At 40.1% G+C, this 24799-nt stretch overlaps 1 protein-coding gene across 1 annotated transcript in view; it reads left to right on the top strand.

Annotated features, from left to right (window-relative positions):
- Positions 1 to 16096, top strand: part of Morc1 (MORC family CW-type zinc finger 1) — a 158608-nt gene extending 142512 nt beyond the window's left edge. The window contains exons 22-28 of the mRNA XM_037209983.1: positions 1517 to 1587; positions 2966 to 2978; positions 4809 to 4938; positions 9150 to 9237; positions 11182 to 11235; positions 13374 to 13568; positions 15968 to 16096. Coding sequence (XP_037065878.1) covers positions 1517 to 1587; positions 2966 to 2978; positions 4809 to 4938; positions 9150 to 9237; positions 11182 to 11235; positions 13374 to 13568; positions 15968 to 16096 — 680 coding nt within the window. The remainder of the gene's footprint in view (positions 1 to 1516; positions 1588 to 2965; positions 2979 to 4808; positions 4939 to 9149; positions 9238 to 11181; positions 11236 to 13373; positions 13569 to 15967) is intronic.
- The last annotated feature ends 8703 nt before the right edge of the window (positions 16097 to 24799 follow it).

Below are 24799 nucleotides of genomic sequence, written 5' to 3'. Positions count from 1 at the left end.
TGTTTTGTTTTGATGGAGACAGAGTCCCCTGGCTGGCCTGGAATGAGCTGTGAATCCAGGCTAGCCTCAGATTTCCAGATCTCTATCTGCCTCTGCCTCCTGAGGGATGGGACTAAAGGTGTACACCGCCACATCCAGCAACTGTCCGCATTCTAAACTAAATGTCAAAGTTTTTCCTAGTCTCCTTGGTGACCCTCAGTTCATGTACTTGACTTTGTCATTCCTAGCGCTTTTTTTTTTTTTGACCATCCACACCATCATTTTGTGGTCAGTGTCCTCTTCTTTCCCTACCCCCCAATCCTTTGTTGCTTAGGTAAGCTCATCAGCTATTTATTTACAATTTCACCTTTGAACTCATCAGTGAGGCCCTAAGAAATCACAGTTTTTCTTTCTCATCTGAATTAGGATGATTTTTAATTGTACAATCAGGGCTTTTTGGGTGATAATCTCTTAATTTTAAAGCCAACATTTTAATTTTAATACCAGTTTTTCATAGATGTTTCCAATTACTCCTTTGCAATGAAGTAGGATTCCAATTTGCGATGGAAAACTTACTAATATAATTTTGATCTTAAAATTCATATTTAACTTCAAATAGTCATTCTAGGTTTGGCAAGAATGCACTGTGAAATGTTTCCAATGGTTATAATTACGGACCAGGTGACTGTTGCTACCTTGTTTTACTCTGACTACAAGTCAGCAAGCCATGCTAGTGCTGCCAATCATGTACTTAGAGGACCTGTCAATCAATCCATTGTTTCCTTTTAAGTTTTCCTTGCCGGACCTTGGTGGGTACTCAGCAGTGCCCCACCAGGTAAACCATCCCCTGTTGCTCTCCGGTTCTGTATGGCCTTCGGTAGCAATCAAAATGTCAGTGGTTAATTCTGTGAAACACAAGTATCAGGAGAGTCACAACCAAGAATTGTGGAGCTAGATGGAAAGAGCACGCTCAGCTAGTCCACAGGCTTCGATTCCACACAGAAATTGTGGGCTCCAAACAAGGCACCGACCGCTCTCAAACTAGAATTCTGGGGTTTCCTGAGAGAGCAGATCTTCTAGAAACTCCGGGCTTCTTCCTGCCTTAGCGTTCAGCTCTCTCCTGGAGATTCGATCTTCATCCAGACTCAGCAGAACTCGTTGAATGGGAATCCCAGGGAGAGAGTGGAATGTGAGAAGGAAGACGGGGGTCGTCTTAGGGGAAGGAGGAGCGAGCATGGAGCTTGAGCAGACTGTGTCATGTATCCAGACACTTGTAACAAGCATAGCAAAAAAAATTACAGAAAAGAGGCTGCAGATGCTCTTAGATTATTATATACGCTTACATATACTCCATTAACGTGATTATAAATTACTTTCAGAATATGTTATAAATTGCCTTAAAATTGGCATAATTTACAAATGGATGTTTAATACCTATCCAAATTTTACACAGGTAGTTAATGAGCTAGCATTTTGATGGAGGGGATACAGTTTATTGTGTGCTCATCAGAATGATTTTGCCTGTGTTCTTTCGAAGAAAAACAAGAGCTGTGTGATGATACTCTGGTGATGAAAAGAAACCCTTCAGCCCTTAACTGGAAAAGGTGTGTATACTATTATCATACAGATTCCAAGGGAGTATAATTATGCTGCTGAAAAAGTAATTATCAGTGTGTAGCTAGAAGAAGAAAGAAAATAATAGCAACAAAGGCAATTAAGAATGACAGCAAATTTTACAATAGAGAGCCGAAAGGATAAGAAATCCTCCTTTTCTGCAAACCTTTTCATTTCTTTTGTGAGGATTTGGGGATAATGAAAGGGAGCAAGCTTCACCTCCTGCTCACAATAGATAACCAACTCAAATTACTGTACTGTCACCAGAGAAGTGAAAGTTACACACATGTACCAGGTAAGAGTGTGAAATCAGGACTAATTTTTTTTTTCTGGGTAGCTCATTAACTTATCGCCAAACATACTCATAATTATAATCCTTACATCCTGGAATTTCCTTAACATGAGAATTCTGCCATTCGGAAAATCAACTAGATTATTGTTGATACATGTGGTAGCATAAAAGGCTGTTTTTAAGAAATCAGACACTCAGGCTTGCCGCACTCACCTCAGCTCCCTTGAGGCATCCGAGGGGTTTTGCTGATTCCACATCCTGTGCCCTGTGTGCTGCAGTCCTTGGAATTAGAGGCCAGGGAGACCAGTAGAGCTTTCTTTTTCTGACGTCACTCCAGCGTGCATGTCCAGCTCTGCCTGACTGCTCAGAAGCCTTCCAGAGCCCTGTCGCTTTGAAGGTGAAGTTGAAATTTCTCCATGGTACAAATTGCCTTTACACTCTTCCTTTTAGCCTCCCCTTCGTTTCCCATGGGTTCTACATGACTTATAACTTAGACAGCCTTCCCCCTCTGTCCACACAACTTCCTGTCCTTGGATACCTGGATGTCCTCTGGCAGTCTGTGTACCATCTACCCTGCCCTCCCATTACAGCTGGGTCTCGGGTCAATGTTCTCTTCCTTGGGGCCTCCCTAGCTCTCCTAGGCAGATGTGGGTGTCCGCTGCTCCTGCTGCAGTGATCAGGTGATATGACAGTCTCTTCAGCTGGTTATTTGCTAACATTTTACCATTTCTGTTCCAGCTTGTCTGTTTCCTCTATTTTCCATAGAAATAAATGCTATTCCATGAAAATACAGTCTACCTTTTCATCCCTATGTCTCCAGAAAGATGCCTGTCTATATATTTATTTGAACAAATGATATAATTTTCCACTGGTGCTCTTTCCAGACCTTTTCATGAATGACTTTAATATAGAATTATTTGTTAAAATATGAGTTAAACCTTAAGATAGATCCAGATACTAGAATATATGTGAGTGTTTGTTCTTGAAGTTCATTTTTAACACTGTTGATCCAGGCTGGGTAGTGGTCAACCCTCAGGAGGCAGAGGCAGAGGCAGGTGGATCTCTTAAATTCAAGGCCAGCCTGGTCTACAGAGCCAGTTCCAGGATAACCAGGGCTTCACAGACAAACTTCTTATCTCAAAACAACACAAATCCAAACCAAACCAAACCAAACCAATCAACCAAGCAACAAAACAAACAAACCACTGTTGACTTAGTATAAAATGAATGTTAGAACTATAATTAAAACAACCTTAATGGGAAAAATTGATCAAATCTAGTACTGACAGTACCAATGACAAAGATGATCATAATAACAGTAATTATTAGGTACTGTTTGCTAAGCACTTAATACTTAGTACTGAACTAAACTAGTTATGCATTTCATTTAATCCCCAATATACTCATGTGAGGTAGGCCTGGTTATTAGTTGTTTCCCATAATGCCTATGGATACTAGGCAGGTGCTGTACCACTAAGCAATGTCTCCAGCCCTGTGAACATTTGACAGAAGAAAAACTCTCCTGGACTCTGGCCTAAAATATTTTACCCTCACTCCCAACACCAGAGAGAATTTCCAGCAGTTTTAAAATGCTTTTAAAAAGTCCTTGATAAAATTTCCATATAAAGGGGGTTATAATTAATGAACATTCAGGCATTGTGTACATATTCTTTAACAGATGATTAAGCATTAGTTTATATAATGTTCTTCATCTTAAAATGGACAGCTGAAGTAAGACAGTATAATTAATGCCAAAGAACAGTTAATAGTAGAGGCACATTCCTCATTATATAAACTATTACCCAGTTTTTTAAAGGCCTTCCCAATATAATCACATAAAACTCTCCAAAGCCGGGGTTTGAATGTATAGATGTCATTGCGAAAGGATTAACATGTTTCTTGCTACTTGAAAATAAAGCTGTCTCATCTGCCCTCTCTACCCACCTCACCTCTGTCCATCTTCACCTCCTCATCTGCCCTCTCTACCCACCTCACCTCTGTCCATCTTCACCTCCCCCCCCCCACCTCACCTCTGTCCATCTTCACCTCCTCATCTGCCCTCTCTACCCACCTCACCTCTGTCCATCTTCACCTCCTCATCTGCCTCTCCCACCTCACCTCTGTCCATCTTCACCTCCTCATCTGCCCTCTCTACCCATCTCACCTCTGTCCATCTTCACCTCCTCTCCCCTCCCCCCCCCCCCACCCCTCCCCCTCTGTCCATCTTCACCTCCCTCATTCTACCACCTTTGGTGTCTTGTACCGTTGTGTTCCAACCACACCGAAAGCTTTGGTCTTCTGTCATACTGCACTTTTTTTTATACACTTTCACACTGACTGATAGATACACCAGGATCATTACCCTTCCCCTAGAACATTCTTCACCCAGATCTTCACTAGGTATTTCTTTTACCACCTTTGACCCTTCTATATTTTGTTGTTGTACATCTTTGCAAGTGTTAAAATAGAACTTATATCTCTTCCTGCAGAGAAGAGATGAGTGGTATATGACTGTCTTTAAGAATAAACTATCATTGACCAAGGGGATATAGGTGTGGTAGTATACACCTATAATCCCAAGTACTTGGGAAGTGGGCAAGAAGATCAAGAGTTCAAGGCTACCTTGGCTACATCGTGAATCCAAGGCCAACCTGGGCTACTTAAGACACTATCTCAGAACAGTCCTAAATAATTAATGAATTATCACCAATTTTGTTAATCGATGCTATCCTAAAATCTTGAGGCAGTGTATGAGAATAAATGACCATTACCACAAGATGTGTGTATAATTACGCACGTGGAAACTGAGTGTGACACGAATGCCTGTGGCTTCCTTTGTCATGTGTTAACATTTATGTGCTGCCTGTGAATGTTTCTGAATTGGATATAAGCTAATGTGTTCTTCTTGACATCAGGGGGCCAGTGGAAGATTTAAGTCCACACTCTGGACACAAAGTCAGCTCCGTGAATGGCAATTGCCAGCTCTCTTCTCTGATGCCTTCTCAAAGCACATCTACCAAGGAAACAGCAAGAAAACTAATGGCTAATTTAAGGTAAAAATAATGGCTAGTTTTCCCACATGCTTTGCTGAATGTTTGAAGTAACCAGCGACAAACCCTGTTTTGTTTTGTTTTGATTTTCTTCCTATTGGGGATGCTTTTGAATACATTCAGTGGAATAATTTTATGACCTTTTCCCCTAACCATATTTAGTTAAATACATCACAGGTTAATAGTCCTTTGAAAGATACTCGGGGTCACTAACTGCCTATTTTATGTGGCCCAGAAATATGATGGATGTGCATACGTATGATATTCTTCCTTTGAATGTAATAAAGAAGTTTTATTGAATTTTGTGGGTTTTTTTTCCTACTCATAACGACATGTGTGGCATTCCCATGGCCTTTAAAAAGTCTATTTTTGAGGTTTTTGATAAGGAACTTACAGAAGGAAACAGTTTCACTTTTTAGTCAGTTGAGTGTTAGTTTGTAGACATGGTCACTTGAGGAATTTAGATGTCTTAAGCTCAGCTCCCCAAGGAGAGACTGGGAAGGAGTGATGTTTCTGGGTTTTTCTGAACAGGGACTGATACAGGAGAGGGTTTTACCATCAATACCATAGAAGACTGTGTTCAGGCATGTGCTCTCAGATGTCTGTCATAGGGAAGGGCAGGGCTGGGAACAGGAGTCCCAATCACTCAGTGGCACCATTGATTTTGCTGGGTTTGTTGATTGAGGTGAGGGGCTTTGAGCCAGGAAGAACACAAAACCTCCCCTGCCTGGAGTGATATGTCCCTCAGGGCCTTAATTGTCTTAGAGAATGAGTGGCTTCCCTTGAAGAGGAGAGTTCTCAAAGAATAGAAAGAAAGGAGGAAGGAAAGAGAAGAAAAGACAGCCATAGCCCCTACTAAGGCCCAGGCGCTGTCCTGTGTGGGAAAGGAGGCAGAGAGTCACTCTGGACACAGTCCTGTGTGGGAAAGGAGGCAGAGAGTCACTCTGGACACAGTCCTGTGTGGGAAAGGAGGCAGAGAGTCACTCTGGACACAGTCCTGTGTGGGAAAGGAGGCAGAGAGTCACTCTGGACACAGTCCTGTGTGGGAAAGGAGGCAGAGAGTCACTCTGGACACAGTCCTGTGTGAGAAAGGAGGCAGAGAGTCACTCTGGACGCAGACTCAGTTATGCAGCTGTGTGGAGCGCCTGTGGCAGCACTGGGGGCTGAAGGGCTGTATCTTCTTGGATGTGGAGACTGCACAAGCTGTCTTCTGCAGTCCTGCCTAACAGCAGTTCTGCCCCAGGGGATCGAAGGGCACTTGATTCCATGTAGTGGGGCAAATAGTAGACAGGGCAGTAGAACCCTAGTTCTGCCTTACCCGTTAGCTCATGCTAAGCACCTACTGTGCCTGAGTTGCAAACCTACAGTCATCTGGAAAGGAGACAGAAATGGGGCACACTCAACTGATGTGGGTGGGTGGATGGGTGGGTGGGTGGGTAGATGGATGGATGGATGGATGGATGGATGGATGGGTGGATGGATGGATGGATGGATGGATGGATGGATGGGTAGGTGGGTGGGTGGATGGATGGATGGATGGATGGATGGATGGATGGATGGATGGGTGGGTGGATGGATGGACGGACGGATGGATGGATGGATGTCAGTATCACACTGTCATGCCTGTCAACAGAATGTGTGAAGAATAGGATTCTCCAATAGTTCTTTACCCTTTGCCAGCATTTTCCAGAGTATCATTTATCTTTTATCCTCTGCCTTGCAGTTAGGTAGTCATAGATTTAGCCTGGTTTATTTACTGATATTAAGATTCAGGCATATCAACTTGTTACTCAGACTTTTTAGTATGCAATCAATTACAGCCATATATATATACATATATATGTATTGATATTGATATATGTGTATGCACCTCTACATATCTGAATAGATATGTGAAGATCATTTAAAATGTATGGATAGGATCAGACTTTCCTGATAATAATAGCTATCATTTTTGCCTTTATATTTTAGGTATTTACCCAAGAATTATTATGAATTAAAACCATAGATAGGTGGATATCTTTTATCAGCACTCCAATTGGAACTAGAAGAGACTGGCCTGAGTGTGCTGTAGCAGAGTTTGGATGCATTGTTACTTACCTTTCTTTTCCAGCTGCATGAACATTCTTTTCAAATTCAACATCTTTCTTATTTTTCACTTGGCTAGTCTTTTTTTTCTTCATGAAAGTATAACACTGGTACTATTAATTTTAATGAGTTACATGTGACCAAAAAGGGGCAATTTGATTGAGTGTCCCAAGACTTTAAAGTGCATCCACTTCTATTGTTAGGCACCAAGGGAATATTAAGCATTCCCAAAAGTCATCTCCGTCAAGAACACGTAGACTCATCATTGCTCAGAATCATCCTAATGAGCACTGATTCCTAGAGTGTTTCCAGGTTCACCTCTTTTAGGGGTCCCTTGTGGATTATAGCTGGTTGTATCTGCAGTAAAGAAAACCTGAGAGAGGTTATGATAGACCCTTGGAACAAAAAGCATCCTTAATACCATAGTAGAAGAAACCCATGCCAAGAACTGCAGAAAGTTTTAAGAACAGGTAAATAGTTATAATTAGACCTTACATGTAGGAATCTTTGTTACTTTCCCCCTTTTTAGTGTTTGACTTTTGGGGGTTGAGTTAATTCTGCAGAAAAAAATGAGGTCTGGTTGTCCATGTTTGGAGACTGAAGCTCGCAGCATCGTCTGTCTGTCTTTCCCTTGAGTCAGTTTTTGTGGTACAGAATTCCCAAGGGAGGAGCTATTTAGCAGGCAGCTTGCTTTAGAAGGGCACAAAAGGTTGAACATAGGGAGCATCTCAGAAAGAAAACACTTTTCAGATGCTGGCCCTGCATGTCTAGATTCCATGTTCTCCTAGGAATGAAATGCATATCATGAGTACAATTAATCCCAGAAAACTCAACGCCTTCTGGCAAAATGAAGTGCCTTCAGACAGGGGAGCCCCACTGTCTGGGAAGACTAACATCCATATGTGATTTCTTTTTTGTTGTTCTTTGAAACATGGTCTCATTATGCAGCTCAAGATGGTCTTGAACTCAATCTCCCTGCCTCAGTTTCCCAAGGAGTAGGATTAAAGGCTGTGCCACCATGTTAGGTCCATCTGAAGGTGCTAATGAAGGGAACTGCTTTGGGTAGTTAAGCACCTTTGTTCTTGGTCGGAGGTGCATAGAGTCAGTAGACCAGGAAGCTTTTAATACTGAATTCTCTGTAGAAAAGAACACTCATACAGGTGCAGGCTTTCCTGGAGTGCTTAGTTGCAGATTTCTAGGTGTTGTGAATCTTTTTATCTTTTAAAGTGTTTCTCCTCTTTCTGTCTCTGTCTTTCCTCCTTCCCTCCCCCATCTGCTCTCAGCAGGGATGTATCTGTAGTATGTGTGCCTTTATGAATGTGTGTTTGCATGTTAGAGTGTGTGTGTGTGTGTGTGTGTGTTTGCATGTTAGAGTGTGTGTGTATGTGTGTGTGTGTATGTGTGTGTGTTTGCATGTTAGAGTGTGTGTGTATGTGTGTGTGTATGTGTGTGTGTGTTTGCATGTTAGAGTGTGTGTGTGTGTGTGTGTGTGTGTGTGTGTGTGTGTGTGTGTGTGTGTGTGTACAGGAGCATTGGCTGTTATGTGGGTGCATGGGATCCAAACACCAGTCCCCACACTCCTCTTTTACCCACTAAGCACTCTACCCAGCCCCTTCTCTCTCTTTCTTTTTTCTTTTTTCCCCATCTTTTCTGTTACTTCTCCCCCCTTCCTAGTCTCTTTTTCCCCCTCCTTTGGTTTTCCTTTCTCTTTGTTCTTTTAATAAACTTTTAATTTTGCAATAAATAATAAAATAAAATGTAGGGTTTAAAGATAATATGTAAATAAAAGTGTGTCCTTTACTTGATTTATCTTAATGGCACTATCTTTACAAACTACGGAACAGAACTACAATCAAGGTGTTGACGCAGTCATCACGACTCAGAGCATTTTCCTCACTGGGAAGCTCTCTGCTGTTGCTCTTGTGTGACCACACCCAAGTCCCAAACCCCAGTCTGTGTCCTGAACAGCACTTTGATGTCAACGAAGAAAACAAAATATTTGATGGGAACTAACACCAGTCTTTGCCAGGAAGTTAAATATGTAGGAGACAAACCCTGTTCTGATGGGCAGGTGCTACCTCTCTGCTCTGGGTACCCTTCTATTTCTGTTTTGATTGTCTTCCTAGGGAGATTCTTCTCTATTTCATTCCTGAGTTTCATCTGTCATCAGAATTTGAGTGCACATCTATGGAAGAACTCCTAACAAATCCCGAGGTAAGCTGCCTATTTTGGAACTGAGTGAATGACAGAATAGCCTGTTTCAATCTTTAGTGAAGAAAGGCCTAGAGTCTCACGCCGAAGAGAACTTAGGAAGGCTTACAGTGGGTGGAGACAGAGGTCTCATACCAGGTATGTGAGAAGTCACAATGATGACAGGCAAAGCAAGGCAGAAAAGATCTTACAGACTGAGACTGTTGCTTGGAAAAACTGCCCTCTTATCTTAGTTACTTTTCTATTTCTGTGATAAGACATCATGACCAAACAACTCATAGAAGAGAGAGTTTATTTGGGGGTTACAGTTGAGGGGATGAGTCCATGAGCATCATGGTGGAGAGCATGGCAGCAGGCAGGAGAGTATAATGTTAGAGCAGTAACTGACAGCTCCCATTCTGATCCACAAACACAAAGCAGAGACCGCTAACGGAGGCTGGCAGGAGTTTTGTAAAATCTCAAAAGTCCACCCCCAGTGGCTCATCTCCACCGACAAGGATACACCTCCTAATCCTTCCCAAATAGTTCCACCAAGGACCACATGTGAGCCTCTGGAAGCCATTCTCATTCAACCCCTCTCCCACCAAACACAGTTTCTGATCTCATCTTCCTGTATTGAGATGCTGAGCTGAGGAACTGCCTAGATCAGCACTATTAGGTGCTCAGAGTTCTACTCTTTCTGAACATCATAGGGAAATGACAAAGACAATGCATTCACCAAAGTTCTTCTTGGTGACAGTGCCTTGTGAGATGGGAAAGAAAACACTGGTCGGCTACCTCAGATACAGAGGGTGAGTCTCACACAGGCCCTGGTCCAAATCCAGTGGAGCTTATTATCTCGCCTGTGAAGGTAATAGTGAGTGAGGAGTCCAGGTACCAGGCTGGAGGATGAGTCTGAGAGGCCCTTCTCTATCACTGTTGTCAGTACTGATTGTAGATTGGCATATGGACAAGGAAAGGCTCTCTGGGGTAAAGATGCCATGTACCCAGTTGATCCTGAGTGACGTCTTTAATGTCCTAACATGTAATCATTGCTTCTGTTCCTTCACCTTCTTTTCTTAGCTCAGCCTCTCTCATGGACTTCCACCGAATTACTTAATTGAGTTCCTTCCTGTCTGGATCACCTCAGCAGTAGTCTCTGGGCTGACAAATGCAGTGGTTGTTTTCTTGCCTGACTTCCCAGGGGCCTTCAACCCAGTTTTCTACTTCCTCCCTGAAGTACTTCCTTAGTATGGCCTCCATGGCCACACATTTCTCACTTCCTGGCTTTCTTCTCCCCTCCCCCATCATCTTTACACAACAACTATTTTCTGTTGGAATTCTGGATGTTGCCATCTCTGAGGGCTTCTTCTTGGTCTCTGTGGCTTTCTCTGCTAACTGCCATTTCGAGGTGACATCATCTAACCTCTTAACTTTCATCCTCCCCAATACGCCAGTAACTCCCAGTCTGTTTCCATCCAAAACACCAAATGGCCTTTTGTCATTTTGTTTTCCTTAACCTTGATTTGTTTTATCTGTAGATTGCTAAACAATGCTGTTTATTATTTATGTAGACTGCCTTAGTTCTTTTTTCTTTTTTTTTTTTTTAGTTCATTTTTTTGAGACAGGGTTTCTCTGTGTAGTTTTGCACCTTTCCTGGATCTCGCTGTGTAGACCAGGCTGGCCTCGAACTCACAAAGATCGCCTGCCTCTGCCTCCCAAGTGCTGGGATTAAAGACATGAGCCACCACTGCCCGGAAAAACCCTTAAAGACAATAGTAAAGTCACGTTGGTCTCGTTCAGTTAATCAACTTAATTAGGCCACACTTGAAACATCCCTGGTACCAATGTTGGCTGTTTCTAAGCTTGGATGCTTTTCTGTACTAGAAACATCAATGTTCTAACCCTGTTCCAGACAGATCACCATGTAAAGTTAATGTCCTTTTCTGTTATTGCTTATGAAAACAGCTGGAGCAATGCCCAGAGAGTACGAATGAAAAACTAAAAGTATGTTTCAACAAGGTAAGCTTTCTTTCCATGCTGCCATTTATATCCTGAAACCTAAATGACCCAGTGCTCCAAAGAGGAAATAATAGATGTTTTCAAATGTTAGGTTCGAAGGGAAATCAAATTTTCCTGTCGTTATCAAGACTTAGATTAATGTGTGGCACATCAGATGTCACAAAGCAACTCCCTTTGGAAATTGAAAAGGCAAATGTGCCCACAACTAGAGCCTCTGAGGCACCAGAGTAGGACTTTAGTTTGAACAAGAACTAGGAAATTCTTAGTTTTTAATAAATATATTCTCCGAGTCTTTGAAACACTAGAATAAAACAGAAATTGTCACAGAATCACAGCAAAATGAACAAGCTCCCAGACAGTTTAAGCTTCTGGAAAAAAAAATCTAAGATTGGTTACATAACAATCAACAAGCCTCATAATCCACCTCCTCTTCAGCATGCTTCATGTATACACATGTGGCTGCTGCTTGCCAGTGTGGAGTGTTCTCAGAGACTTTTCTCAGCCGAGTTTATGAAAAATACAGCTAATCAGAGGGAAAGTTACCAACATAAGCCAAGTCATGGTGCTGTAGGTCAAGGCTTTAATTTATTGGTTGATTCAAGTAGCTTAGAGTGTACCACGTTTCATATGGAATCTTCATATATTTTGGTTGATTCTCCTCATGCTCTGCCCCACCTCACCTCCCTGCATGTATACCCTTATACCCCAGCATTTTCCACTTCTATTATTCCAATGTCTTCTCCACCTCTTCCCTCATTCCATCCCCTCTTTTTTTTCATTCCCATAGCCCCTTTCCTGTTTGTTGACCTTACCAATATTTGCTCCCACCTGGATATTCATATGAGAGAGAATATGTTATATTGTCTTTCTGAGCCCAGGTCACCTCAGTATAATGCTTGCTACTTCCCACCCATTTTCCTGTGAATTTCATTTTTCTTTCCAGCTATATAAATACTACTGTGTGTCGGCATATAATTTTATTATCAACTCATCTGTTAATGGACACCTAGGTTGATTCCATTTTCTTGCTGTGGCCAAACATAAAGCTGTTTAATTTAATAGAACCACACCCCCTCTCCACTGCAACACCTGCCTCAGCTGGTGGCACAGAGCTCGTCCTCACAGAAGATAGAATTCTTGCATAATTGCACTACCTTATGCTGCCAAGTAAAGCCTGCTTGAGGGCAAATCCTGTCTTATACATCTTTATCGTAATAATTAAGCTCATGCCTGGGCTTAGGAAGTTAATAGTAATTGTTCATCAAACAGAGCTATGGGCAGGTAAGGTTTTGAACATTTGGCTTTATAGAGGAGAAAGTCATGAGATCATCACGGCTAGCAGGGGCTGTAGATGGTGTGGGGGAAATGCTCACATTAGTGCATGTGAGCGGGAGTGGTGAGATGTGAGAGTGTAGGGCTAGAAAGTGAAGGAGACTGCGTTAGAGTTCCTTGTCACCCAACCAGTCCTAGAACACAGGATCTTAAGATAGAAACATTTAAATGTTCATCACAATGGGTTTGGCCCTGTGTCTGTTTTCTCAGAATTTCCCATGGTCCTCTTGAAATGCTGATACAAGTAAGTAATACTATTCTGAAATGGAAGAGGGGCCTGCAGGAGCAGCATGCCATCTTGGAAAATAACCCACACCCTAAAAACCCTTGAGGGGCTTTGGAGCCCTTTCAATACTCTTTATATCAGGATTTTTTTTTTTTTTTAAGAGCATGAGAGCAGAATTTCTTATCCTGCAGCCTCTGTGTTCTCTGGACATCGCAGACTAGTTACAGCACTGCACCGTCATTAAGACACTCCATACAACTGGCCATCTGTCAGTGCCTATGAGGTACTGGTGTCTGAGATGACTTTGTGCCACTGATGAGAGCGCACACTCAGCCTCCACGGGGTTTCTTGATTCCAAAGCCAAGGTCGTTAAACTTACTGTGCTGTGCCTCTCTACTCTTTCTATGATAATTATGTCCACATGCTCTGTTCTCCCCTTTCTTCTTGAGAGTAAGTTCAAGCATCAGAGTTGATTCTTAGCGTGTGCAGGGGTGGAATGTGAAATTGCCTTGAAATATTATGGGGAAAATAATGACGTATTAAAAAGTATTCTAAGAGCATTCTTTAAAAACATTCTCAGATCCAGAATATCTACATGGTCCAATATGAGAGAAGACTCAAGAGAAAAATGCAGTCCATCATCTATGAGGCAAATAGAAGAGAGATGCTTAATGAAGTCTTTCTGGGGCAGTGTGAACGGAAAAGGAAAAAGACTGAGGATAAACTCAACAACCTTCGTGCAAAACTGGCATCACTGCTGCAGAAACTTCAGCTGGTGAGTGACCGTGTGGGGAGTGGGAATGAGCTCTGTGGAAAGAGCCCCCCCCCCATGTCTGGATTTCTCTCCTAACAGTGTGCTTTGCTTGCCCACCTCAGGCAAACAAACTGCCTAACGCAGTCCTGCCAATTATTCTGCTATATTCTGGAAGGGCTCAGATCTGGTCTCAAGAGGATTACCATGATAGATTATTGGGGACAGACAGACAGACAACAGGCAACACAATGGTAGGGCTCTGAGGAGAGTTCAGACACTAACTACTACAGAGGATATATGACACTACTACAGTATGGTGAGTTCTCTGAAGAGAGGAGTCAGGCCCACATAGCTGAGTTGGGATCTCGTCTAGCTCTCTGAGCAAGTGGGGTGGTGCTTCAAAGCATAAGTCTTCAGCCAGGCACAGGGAAGTGGGTGGGGGACAGGACATGTGGCCGCCAATATGTGTCCTTTGGTAAAAACTCACTTCTCCGGCAAGAAATCCTGGAACCTGGCAGTCTGTTAGTTAGTTAGTTCCAGACAATACTTTCAGTAGAGTTCCTGTCCATATCTGTGAGGAGAAGAGCTGCTGCTCCACTGAGGTCTGAGCAGCAGTCTGGTCTCGCTAACCAAATGCAACCAGAAGTCAATGAAGGCATAGATTAGAACATTTAAATTCTTCTGTACTTCTTTCTCCAAATAAACTCCAGAATTTTTGCCTGTTAGCTGCTAGTTGTTTCAGTGTCTTTTTCTGTTTGCTGTGATAAAATACTTGGACAAAATGAACTTAAGAGAGAAGAGTGTATTTTGGTTTACCCTGCAAAGATGCAGTGCATTATGGAAGTCAAGGCATGCAAGTGTAAAGCTGGTCACATTGTGTCCACAGTCAAGAGCAGAAAGCAATGAATACATGTTGCTGCTTAGGGCCCATTATCTACTTATGTTCTCAGACTTTCAGTTGGGAGGGTCTGCCCACCTTATTTAACACAGTCAAGGTAATCCTCTACAGGCATGCCCAGAGACCTGTTTCCTGGGTAATTCTAGATACTGCTAATCAGCTTCTTAATAACATGTGTCCCATAGGGAAAAATTTCCAACTTTTTAGAAAGTGAGATATTTCAATGTAGTTTTATCTTCATATATGAATAAAGATCAATCCTCTTAATCCCAGAGGGAGAAGTTAAAACAAAAAACCAAGAGACATCATAAATGTGAATTATTGGGGGCTGGAGAGATGGCTCAGAGGTTAAGAGCACCGACTGCTCTTCCAGAGGTCCTGAGTTCAATTCCCAGCAACCACATGGTGGCTCACAACCATCTGTAATGAGATCTGGTGCCCTCTTCTGGCCTTCAGGCATACATGCTGGCAGAACACTGTATACAAAATAAATAAATAAATCTTTAAAAAAAAAAATAAAAAAAAATAAATGTGAATTATTGTCAGTTTTGTTTGTATGCTTCCATGATGGATCGAAGTAATAAGGATTGGTCCATCTCCTTTTATTGGCCTACATTCATAGTTCATAGTGATTGGTTTCATAAAAACATAGTCTTTCAAGTCTATCATGCCCCTTTCCCACATCCTTCCAGGCCCATAAGTGGTCCAGTTTCTGTGTCGCACATAGAAATCTTGGCTGTATCAAAATTTTAAATATGGTAAAGAAGGTTGTAAAGGTTTTCTGTGGATTCTAGAAATACATGGAGAAATCTGAGCCAACATTGAGTTTAAGAGATAAGTTCCTGAGCAGTGCAGTGTGAGAAGGCAGGAACTGAGACCCTACAGAGAATCTGGAGGACTAGGAATTGCTTTGTCCTTGAAGGAACTGGGGAAATTCACCGTACAACAGAGTAGGGTGAACATGGCTTTAAATCCAGACTGCGTGGGTTTCTGTCCACATCATAAACATTTGGAAGTGGGAGGTCATCTTCTCTGATATATTCATCTTCAGCTTTTATCAGGAATTCCTTCTATATCAAGTACAGAATGAGACACAGAAAATACTTCTTATTCATTTTTAGCATACTTCCAGAAGAGAAATTCCTCATAGCTTTTGGTGATCTGGTAAGTGATTAAAAAGCTACATCATTAAAGAGCAAAAAAGGATAATTAATGCTAAATAGTATCACATGATAGTAATTGTATCTGTGCTTCTGTCAACACCACCACTCCAGCCAATTCTTGAAGGAGGAAAACACTAACTTCCACTGAAGAAGAAAACATTATTCAAATCCTTAACCACTCGTAGGCATAAAATGAGATTAAATGAGAGAAAACATTTGCAAAGGTTAAGAGCATCAATCAGACGTGATGTAAGGCTGTTGCCACATGAATCACCAGGATGACTGCAGGAGGCTGCCGGAATGACAGGGATAAGAGCTGCGCTTCTCCCCCTGGAGTGACTGTGGCTTCTCTCTTCCAGGGTGGTCCAGCGGGGGACCTCGAGCAGATTGATGCTTACTTAGAAGCTTTGCTTAAAGAAGATCATCTTCCGACCACTTTAAATAGAAGGACTCTAGAGTCAGGACAAGCGAAAAATACAGAACAGTGAAAGGATGTCTCAAAAGTCAGAAAAGGTGTTTCTTCTTAAAACTGTTCATAAGAAAATTGGAGAATTCTTTTAGAAAGCAGTCCCTTTTTATTGCCCTTGTAAAGTTTAGCTTAACTCTTAAGTTTTGTATGTTTTGAGACAGGGACTGATTTGCCGTTCATGGTCTTCCTTATGTTATTTCCTAACTCTTCTTATGCTACAGAAGTCATTTCTAGAGTTCTCATTTCCCTCTGAGCTCTAGAGAAAAAGAAACTGTCACTTAAGCTTAAATTTTGCTTTAATTGGATTTTGATATGCTCTTTATGCTAATTTCATTATTAGGTAGAGTAAAAGGATGACCCTTGTAAGCATAATGTGCACATGTTGTACATGTGTAAGAATTGTATTTTTACATTTGTTATTTATGTACAGAATCGTTTCACACTTTGCTCACTGATTGCTTAGTTTGATTAGAAATGTCTGCAACTTTGGAAGGCACAAGAAAGCATTAAACATTTGTTTGTGGACTTGTGTTTTGATTTATGTGATGTACCTCCTACAACATTTGGAACATGTGAGTGGGATATAGTGAGAAGCCTTCATCTGATTTGTGTCTTAAGCTACTAGTTTTGTCTTCCCAAGAGGCATGCTCCTGCCAATTTTCTTACTAAAATTCTACATTGGTATGTTTTATCAATTATTGGTGAGTCTATTACCCTTCAATATATAGAAACCATGCCAATCATTAAACAGCTGAAAATGTGGACATATATCTAAAAGATGCTGTTACATTTTCTCACTTCTAATACCTTCCAAGATTATTTTATATCCTATATTATTACATATAATTTATTTTAAAATTACTTTCTTATGCTTTTAACAACTTTTTTTTTTTTTAAAGATTTATTTATTTATTATATACACAGTGTTCTGTCTGCACACCAGAAGAGGGCACCAGATCTCATTACAGATGGTTGTGAGCCACCATGTGGTTGCTGGGAATTGAACTCAGGAACTCTGGAAGAACAGCCAGGGCTCTTAACCTCTGAGCCATCTCTCCAGCCCCATTAACAACTTTTAATATATTTTAAAATCTTTGATTTATATAGAATTTATTTTAATGTAAGATATAAGAAATCACATATATTTATATGTATTTCCACATATAACTATATGTATGTACTGAGACAGTATGATAGTATTTCCTCTATAATGGTTTATTATTCATTTTTATGGAAATACTAAATTTATTTAGCCGTTCCACATCAGTGGATATTTAAGTTTGTTATCGGTGTGGTAGTGGTTTGCCTATTGAGTTCATATATACATATGAGTCAGTATCCTGAAAAAGATATTAATTTCACCCATGTATAGTTGTAGTTGTCCAGTATCAGAAAGTGAACCTCTTGGTTAAAGGAGCTTATGATGTTTAATCCTCACTGTCATCTTGAAAATGTTTGAAACCACCTAGGAGACACACCTCTAAGTATGGCTGAGTGGATGCTGCCAGAGATGTTTAACTGAAGAAAGACCCACTTAAATGCAGGTGGAACCATCCTAGAGCAGGGCCCCAAGTTGACTAAACCAGAAGAGAGGAAGCCAGCTGAGCAAGAGCACTCATGTGTCTCTGCTTCCTGACTGCAGAGGCTGGGAAGATGTTCCTTCGTTCCCTACTGTCCCGTATCTCCAACACTCTGTTACTGCGCCCTGAGTACTTGTGGCTCCCTCAAGAAGCTGTTTGAGCCTAAAAGGGGGCAAACGCCTGACCCATCATTTCTTAAGTTAATTATTTTATCAAATATTTTGTCAGGGCAATGACAAAAGTAATCAACAGATACCAACTAATAGCATTCTGAAAAATGTATTAGTACACATTCCTCATTCCTCTATAACGTATGAGCCCTCCCATTCACAACTTCACCTGCATTATCAGCTTGTGTCTTGCTGATCAGATAAAAAGTTGTATGTCCTTATACATTTAAGGTCCATTTGCTGTGTTACTAGTTGGACATCATTTTATGCTTTACTGACACTCAATTTTTAAAGTTCGACCTTTGTATGTTTTTCTCCTGGGTGAAATATATTTCTGATTTATATGAACAATTTTCATATGAAAGAAATTATCTTTTGTTCTTACAATATATGTGAAAATATTCCTATAATTTTTTTTTAATTTTTAAATGTTTTACTGTATTTCAAGGCATCCAGATGAGATTTCAGTTTTTTTTGTCTAATATTCATTTGTTAATGCCTCCTGTAGTTGCATTTAGAAGGGACTTTATGATGCTAAAGTTATTTTTAACAATATTTTCTTATGCTTTTAATAACTATTAATGTATTTTTATATATTTGATTCATCTAGAATTTATTTTGTTATAAGATGTAAATTGGAAATCCTTTGTGTGTGTATTTCCACATAGCTTACAGCCTGGTCCCATTATTATATATTAATTAATCATTTGCCCACTGGTCTGAAAATACACCTTTATTGTATATTAAAATTCTTTTCTACATAAATCTTTGAAAAGACATGAAAAGAGGAGGACTAGTTGGGAGGAAGAAAGTCAGCAGGAATGGGATGGGAGGAGAGGTTGTAGAATATTATTTTAAGATGTGTTACGTTTGTTTATGCTGTGGAACATTTGCTTTAATGATGCAAAGATGTGTTGCATTCCTTTATGTTGCATTTGTTTAACTCCATGAAGCTGTGTTTACTGTGCCTGTCTAAAACACCTGATGGTCTAATAAAGAGCTGAATGGCCAATAGTGAGGCAGGAGAAAGGATAGGTGGGGTTGGCAGGCAGAGAGAATAAATAAATAGGAGAAATCTGGAGGGAAAGGAGAAAGAAAAAGAGAACAAGGGAGGAGGACACTAGGGGCCAAACACCCCGCCAACTATGGGTAAGAATAAAAGTAAGATTTACAGAAGTAAGAAAAGGAAAAAGTCCAGAGGTAAAAGGTAGATGAAATAATTTAAGTTAAGAAAAGCTAGCAAGAAACAAGCCAAGCTAAGGCCAGTCATTCATAAGTAAGAAAAAGCCTCCATGAATTTATTTGGGAGCTGGGTGGTAGGCCCCAAAAGAGCAAAGAGTGAAAAAAAAAAAACAACAACAACAGGGAGATAATCTGGTATCTAAATTTAATGGTGTTTTATTAGTTTGAAAGTATTTGGCCCCCATAAGCTCATTAGGGAGTGGCACTATCAGGAGGTGTAGCTTTGTTGGAGAGGTATGGTCTTGTTGGAGGAGGCTGGATGACACACACCTTTAATCCAGACCTTGAGGTTAGAGGGCACACCTTCAATCTGGGCCACGACTGTTGGAAGTGTGTCACTGTGGGGGCAGTCCTTTTCTCAAGATTCACTAAGTGTGATGTTCAGTTGACTCCCAGTTGCCTCTGAGTCAAGATGTAGCACTCTCAGCTCCAGCACCACATCTGCCTGCATGCCACCATGCTCCCTGCCATGATGGACTGAACCTCTGAAACTGTAAGCGAGACCCTCAATTAAATGTTTCATTTATAAGAATTGTCATGGTCATAGTGTCTCTTCACAGCAATGAAAACCCAAACTAAGATGGGTAAACAGACAAAAACAGCATACATGTATGAAGTTATAAAAAATTTAAAGCATTACAAAAAGATCTTACATTGAGTCTCCTTCTAAAATTTTATTTTTAAAAATTATTTTGTTTTTTTCCCTTGTGCTATGACTCACAGTGCTATGGTAAGCTAAATAATAATTTTATTTTATATAATGTTTGTGTATACCTTTATTTGTTCAGTCCTCATTCCAACTTAAAATAAGTTTTTTCATTTATCACCCACTCATAAATTTATTTGTGTTTTCTTTGGTTTGTAGTGATATTGTAGAAAATATACAGTTTTGAAATTAAGTCTTTCTAAAGACAAAGTCAGTATTGGTCTTTCTATGTGTTCTAGCCTTGGTATGCTATAGTGTCATTTAAATTTTTTCTTCAAGTATTGTTGTGCATTTCTACTTATATTTATTGTAGTTAGCCCTGTTCTTTAGGTAATTATTAGTGATGATGTTTTCCCATTCTCATATGACTGGAAAATGTTTGAAACACAAAGAGTCCTGGTTTTTGATATTGTATCAAATATAATAATTCTTAGAAAAGAAACAGTTAAATTTGTTCTGCATCAGGAAGTCATCATTATGCAAATTTAATATGCATAATTTATAAATAATAAAATATGCATAATTTATATGAAGAAACACAATTTTAGTATTTCAAATTCTTGTATCTTTTAATCTATCCAAAGCTTTCTTCCACATGAAAAGTAATTGCCTTCCTCTATCCTCATCAGTGCCCATTTTTCTTTAATGTTAAAATTGGTGATTAATGAAAGTGAAAGGTAATAAGAAGTCAATCTTCTGAGCCTCCTCAGACATCTATAGTCTGAAATGGCAGACATTTAGAGTCTGAAGAGGGACATCCCCAGAGCACACTTCCTACTTAACTACATCATTGTCAGTACGAAATCCTCAGGACCTCACAATCCTTTTCAGTCCACCTAAGAAATCTCATCCAATCTAATGGTTTCAAGTAAAACCTTCAAAAGAATGAATTTCAAACACTGTGGCTGTGTTATAATATGTTATTTAACTCTAATTATGAAATAGAAATGTTTTCCTGAAAGTCTACACTTGGTATAAATGAAACAAAATTAATGGTACTTATTTTTAACTACCTCCCTTTCTATCATGGCAGTTCTTAAAGCTCTGGTGGATCCAGGTCTTAGGGAACCTTAGATATTAAATAATCAGTCAGTCAGGACTAATGTAGAGCCCCAGCTATAAACTGAGCCAGTATAGGAATGGGAAAATGAACAGGGTTGGGTTAGATGAGGGAAACTAGATTTTGTGATCAAAACAATTAGATTTCCATGTGGAGAACCTAGTTCTAAGTATGGTTTACAGGAAGATGTTTGGGACAATAGAAAAGTTGGTTTCTATCACCGAACTGTAGATATGTACTTAGGTTCATTATTTCAGTCCCAGGCCCAGATGGAACTTATCTAGGACAATATTAACTTACAAACTGCAATGAGGTAAGGCTAGCAAACAGAGGACATATGTAGATACAGACTTGAGAAAGGGAAGGGGAGGACCCAAGAGAAAAAAAATAGTGTGAGGAAAGCAAGATGATATCCTAGTATGTTCCTGTTATTTCCAGACAAGGTTTAGCTACTACATCTATAATTCAACTTAATGCTAATCTGTTTACCTCTAGCTGTTTTCCTTTCTCATGCATAGACTTTCAATTTAACAATATTCTGTGTATAATTTTCCATGTATAAAAACCCATTACTCATCTGAATACATACTTATTCAGGTGTGAACAAGCAGACATTTCTTATTACACAGGTAAGGAAATGAGATTTGAGACTCTTTAAGTAATGCTTCTGTGGAGTGAGGAAGTGGTAGAGAAGTTTAGAACTCATGTGTCCACAGTTGCAATCAGGAAGAGTTTATCCTATCACTTACTAGCTTCACTGAAACATTACTTAGATTCTTGTCTCTGTTTCTCCATCTGTAAAATAGAAATAAAAGTATTTTCCTTTACTCAGTTGAAGTTTTCTCTACTAGGTCCATTTGTGTCACTCAAAAATGTAGACATATGTATGGTACAGCCAATAACACTACAAGGAATTCACTTAGTAAAATATTACCTCTGGCCAGGTGGTGGTAGTTCACGCCTTTAATCCCAGCACTCAGACAACCAAAAAACAAAAACAAAACAAAAAAACAAAAAGCAAAACAAAAATTGCCTCTGCCTTTCACAGCAAACTACCTCTACATAGCTGTAAGCACAGTATCTTTCATTCGTGGGAAGTGACTTTATTCTTTTTGTTTTGTTTTTTTGTTTTTGGTTTTTTGAGACAGGTGACTTTATTCTTAAAACTGTGTAGTATCTCACTAGCTTCCAAATCTTATTTCACCTGTATCCAGAAGATATTTAGAGTCACTTTCTGAGAACATAGAGTTTTCATTATTTTTCTATTGTTGTGACAAAGCACCATGAACAAGGCAACTTACAAAAGAAAGCATTTAATTAGGATTACAGTTTCAGAGGATTAGAGTCCATGCTGGTAGAGTAAAATCATGGTGGCAGGAACAGCTTCAGAGCTTACATCTTAGTCTGTAAGCAGGAGGCAGAGAGAACACACTTGGAATGGTGACAGTTTCTTGAAACCTCAAAAGGCTACTTCCAGTAGCATACTTCCTCCCCCAAGACCACACCTCCTAATCCTTCTCAAATAGTTCTACCAACTTGGGACCACACATTCAAATACATCACTCCTCAGAGGCCATTCTTATCCAAACAACCATAGCATGTTAGCCTCAGTTTGTAGTGAAGAGTGAGGGATTAAATCAAGAAATAATTTATGCAAAGACCAACTGAGCAAAAGGCTGTGCTCTAAGAATCATGTTGGGGGTCAGCAAATCCATAGCTGGTGATCAGACAGCTCCTGCAAAGAGACCTGTGAGTGACCCAGAACATTTCAGATGGAATACCTGCCCAGCCTGTGAACACTGCATGAATTCAAAGCATTTCGTGTCTGTAAGGTCTGAAGCAAAGACCAATCAACAAAATCAAGTTTATAATGCCTCCACCATGACCCTTTGCTTTTCATTTGGCTATAATTCTTCACTTCTCCTCATTTGCTCCTTACTAACTAACTTTAGGTAAAACATGCATCTGCTGACCAGACCAACCTTCACACAACCCACAGCTTGCAGGTGAGTCAGTCATTTAAATACATTTAGCACTGGTGACATGAAAATAATTGGGAAATCACCTCTCCACCCTTGGAAATGTTCTGCATGTAGAGAGTTATTTTAAACCAAATTAAATCTCGGCATGGAATTCTAATGCTATCGTTTAAACAAATCTAATAAGTGCAAATTGATTTACAAAGACTGTTTGCAAAGTATGTAATGCACTGGTGACATTTTACCAAAAGGCAAATTATAGGAATTTGCTTTTAAGTGTGATTATATCTAGATTGCAGATAAAATCAATACAAATTAGCCAATGTGCTGTCCAATCTCAAATAAAGCCAGAATACTTTTCATTGCCCCCTTATTTTACATCTAAACAATTTAGTTTAGCAAAAATAAAACAATTTAATTTTTAATTAACATTCATTTTAGCTTATAAAGATTGCTACTTGGCTAGTGTCATGAGTTACTCATTTTTGAGAACTGACAAAAAACTTAGATTTCATGAAAAAGAGGAGCAAATCTAAAGAAAAATAATGATACAAAACAAGGAAAATAAGACCAAAACAGTAACAATGTGTAGTCACAGGCTCAAGTTCTGCCTGTTTTCTCTTGTGTGTTATTTTATCTACAGAGATGCATATAATTAAAATATACAGATGACAAATGGAATCAAAGAAAGATGTGAGGTGGGAGCGGGGATACCACTAACAGAAAAATGAGTAAATTTTGAAGGCTATGCAGTAATAAAAGAAAGAGACAAGCAACTGAATAAAATTTGAAGCAATAGTCTGGCATTAGGATGTATGGAATTCAGCACACACCTCTGATCATTTTCCAGAGCTAAGAATCAAGTGACCTAAAGCGAGCTAAGAAAGTCAAGAACTGGGGAAAGCTGAACCCATGTGAAATCAGCATCTGTTTCTGGGAGGACATCCCTATCTTCTGTGTTTCGTTATCAAGCCTAGGTTAAGTGCTGTCTACATAGCATCTTGGGGTCTTCCTCATAAACTTGACTTCAAGTAGAAGCAAGCCTGAGCCAGTGGGAAAGGAGGTATGTTCTGCTTTTATCCTTAACCTCGAAGTACTTTCCGGGTATGACCAACCCATTGGCATGTCTCTGTTTCATTTGTGTAGATATGTATCTCTCACTTCTCAGTTCCCCCAGCTCCAGCTCTCCCACTGTCCCTGATATAAGTGACACAATCGCAGTGTGGAAGGCTGTTGCTATAGACAGTAGCTTCTGGGCTCGCCCAGAGCCCCTGAGATGCGATGATGAGAGATCATCAAGCTCTATGGTGTTGTCTCAGAGGTGTGGATGTCGTATCCCATGCCAGCGAAGTTGTTATGGTTTAATGAGTGTGAAAGCACTGTGCATGCTAGTGGTTTCTACGTAAGAGCAGGAACAATGTGTGAAGAAGCAGGCTGGGCAGGAGCAAGGATCTGCTGTCAAAATGAAGCCTGTTTTCAGGGAAGCAAGAGTAGATGATGTCTGGGCATGCGTACCACTCATGAGAGTGCTTGCTCAGAGCTGTCACAGGAATGGCTGGGCTCAATGCAAGAGGCTTATAAATTCTGTTGCTATTCATGACTTAACCATGGAGATTTTAGGTTTGCCTTATGAAACAAGTGCTCTCGAACAGTCAGGACACATCATAAACACCCTGGGGGGATGTCAGTATAAAATTGGGTTATAAAATAAGATGTATAAGGATTGCCCATTATCAAGTGACACTTACAAATGATATGTGATTTGGCACAGAGAAATAAAAAGGCATATGTTTATTCAGGCAAATCTGTAAAAGATCAGCTCTCCATTATTCCTGGGGACTTAGGATGTCTATGGAGCTACTCTGTGGTGTTCTTAAGTGTCCTGGAGAGGTATCATTAAAAATGCATTTCATGAATCCCTGTCTCTTCAAAGCGCTGGCAAGACTTATTTTTGGTTTGTCAGAGTCATTAATATGAGCATCAGC

The sequence above is a fragment of the Peromyscus leucopus genome, chromosome 12, assembly GCF_004664715.2.
Source record: "Peromyscus leucopus breed LL Stock chromosome 12, UCI_PerLeu_2.1, whole genome shotgun sequence".
Lineage (NCBI taxonomy): Eukaryota > Metazoa > Chordata > Mammalia > Rodentia > Cricetidae > Peromyscus > Peromyscus leucopus.
This window is presented reverse-complemented; position numbering and strand designations above follow the sequence as displayed.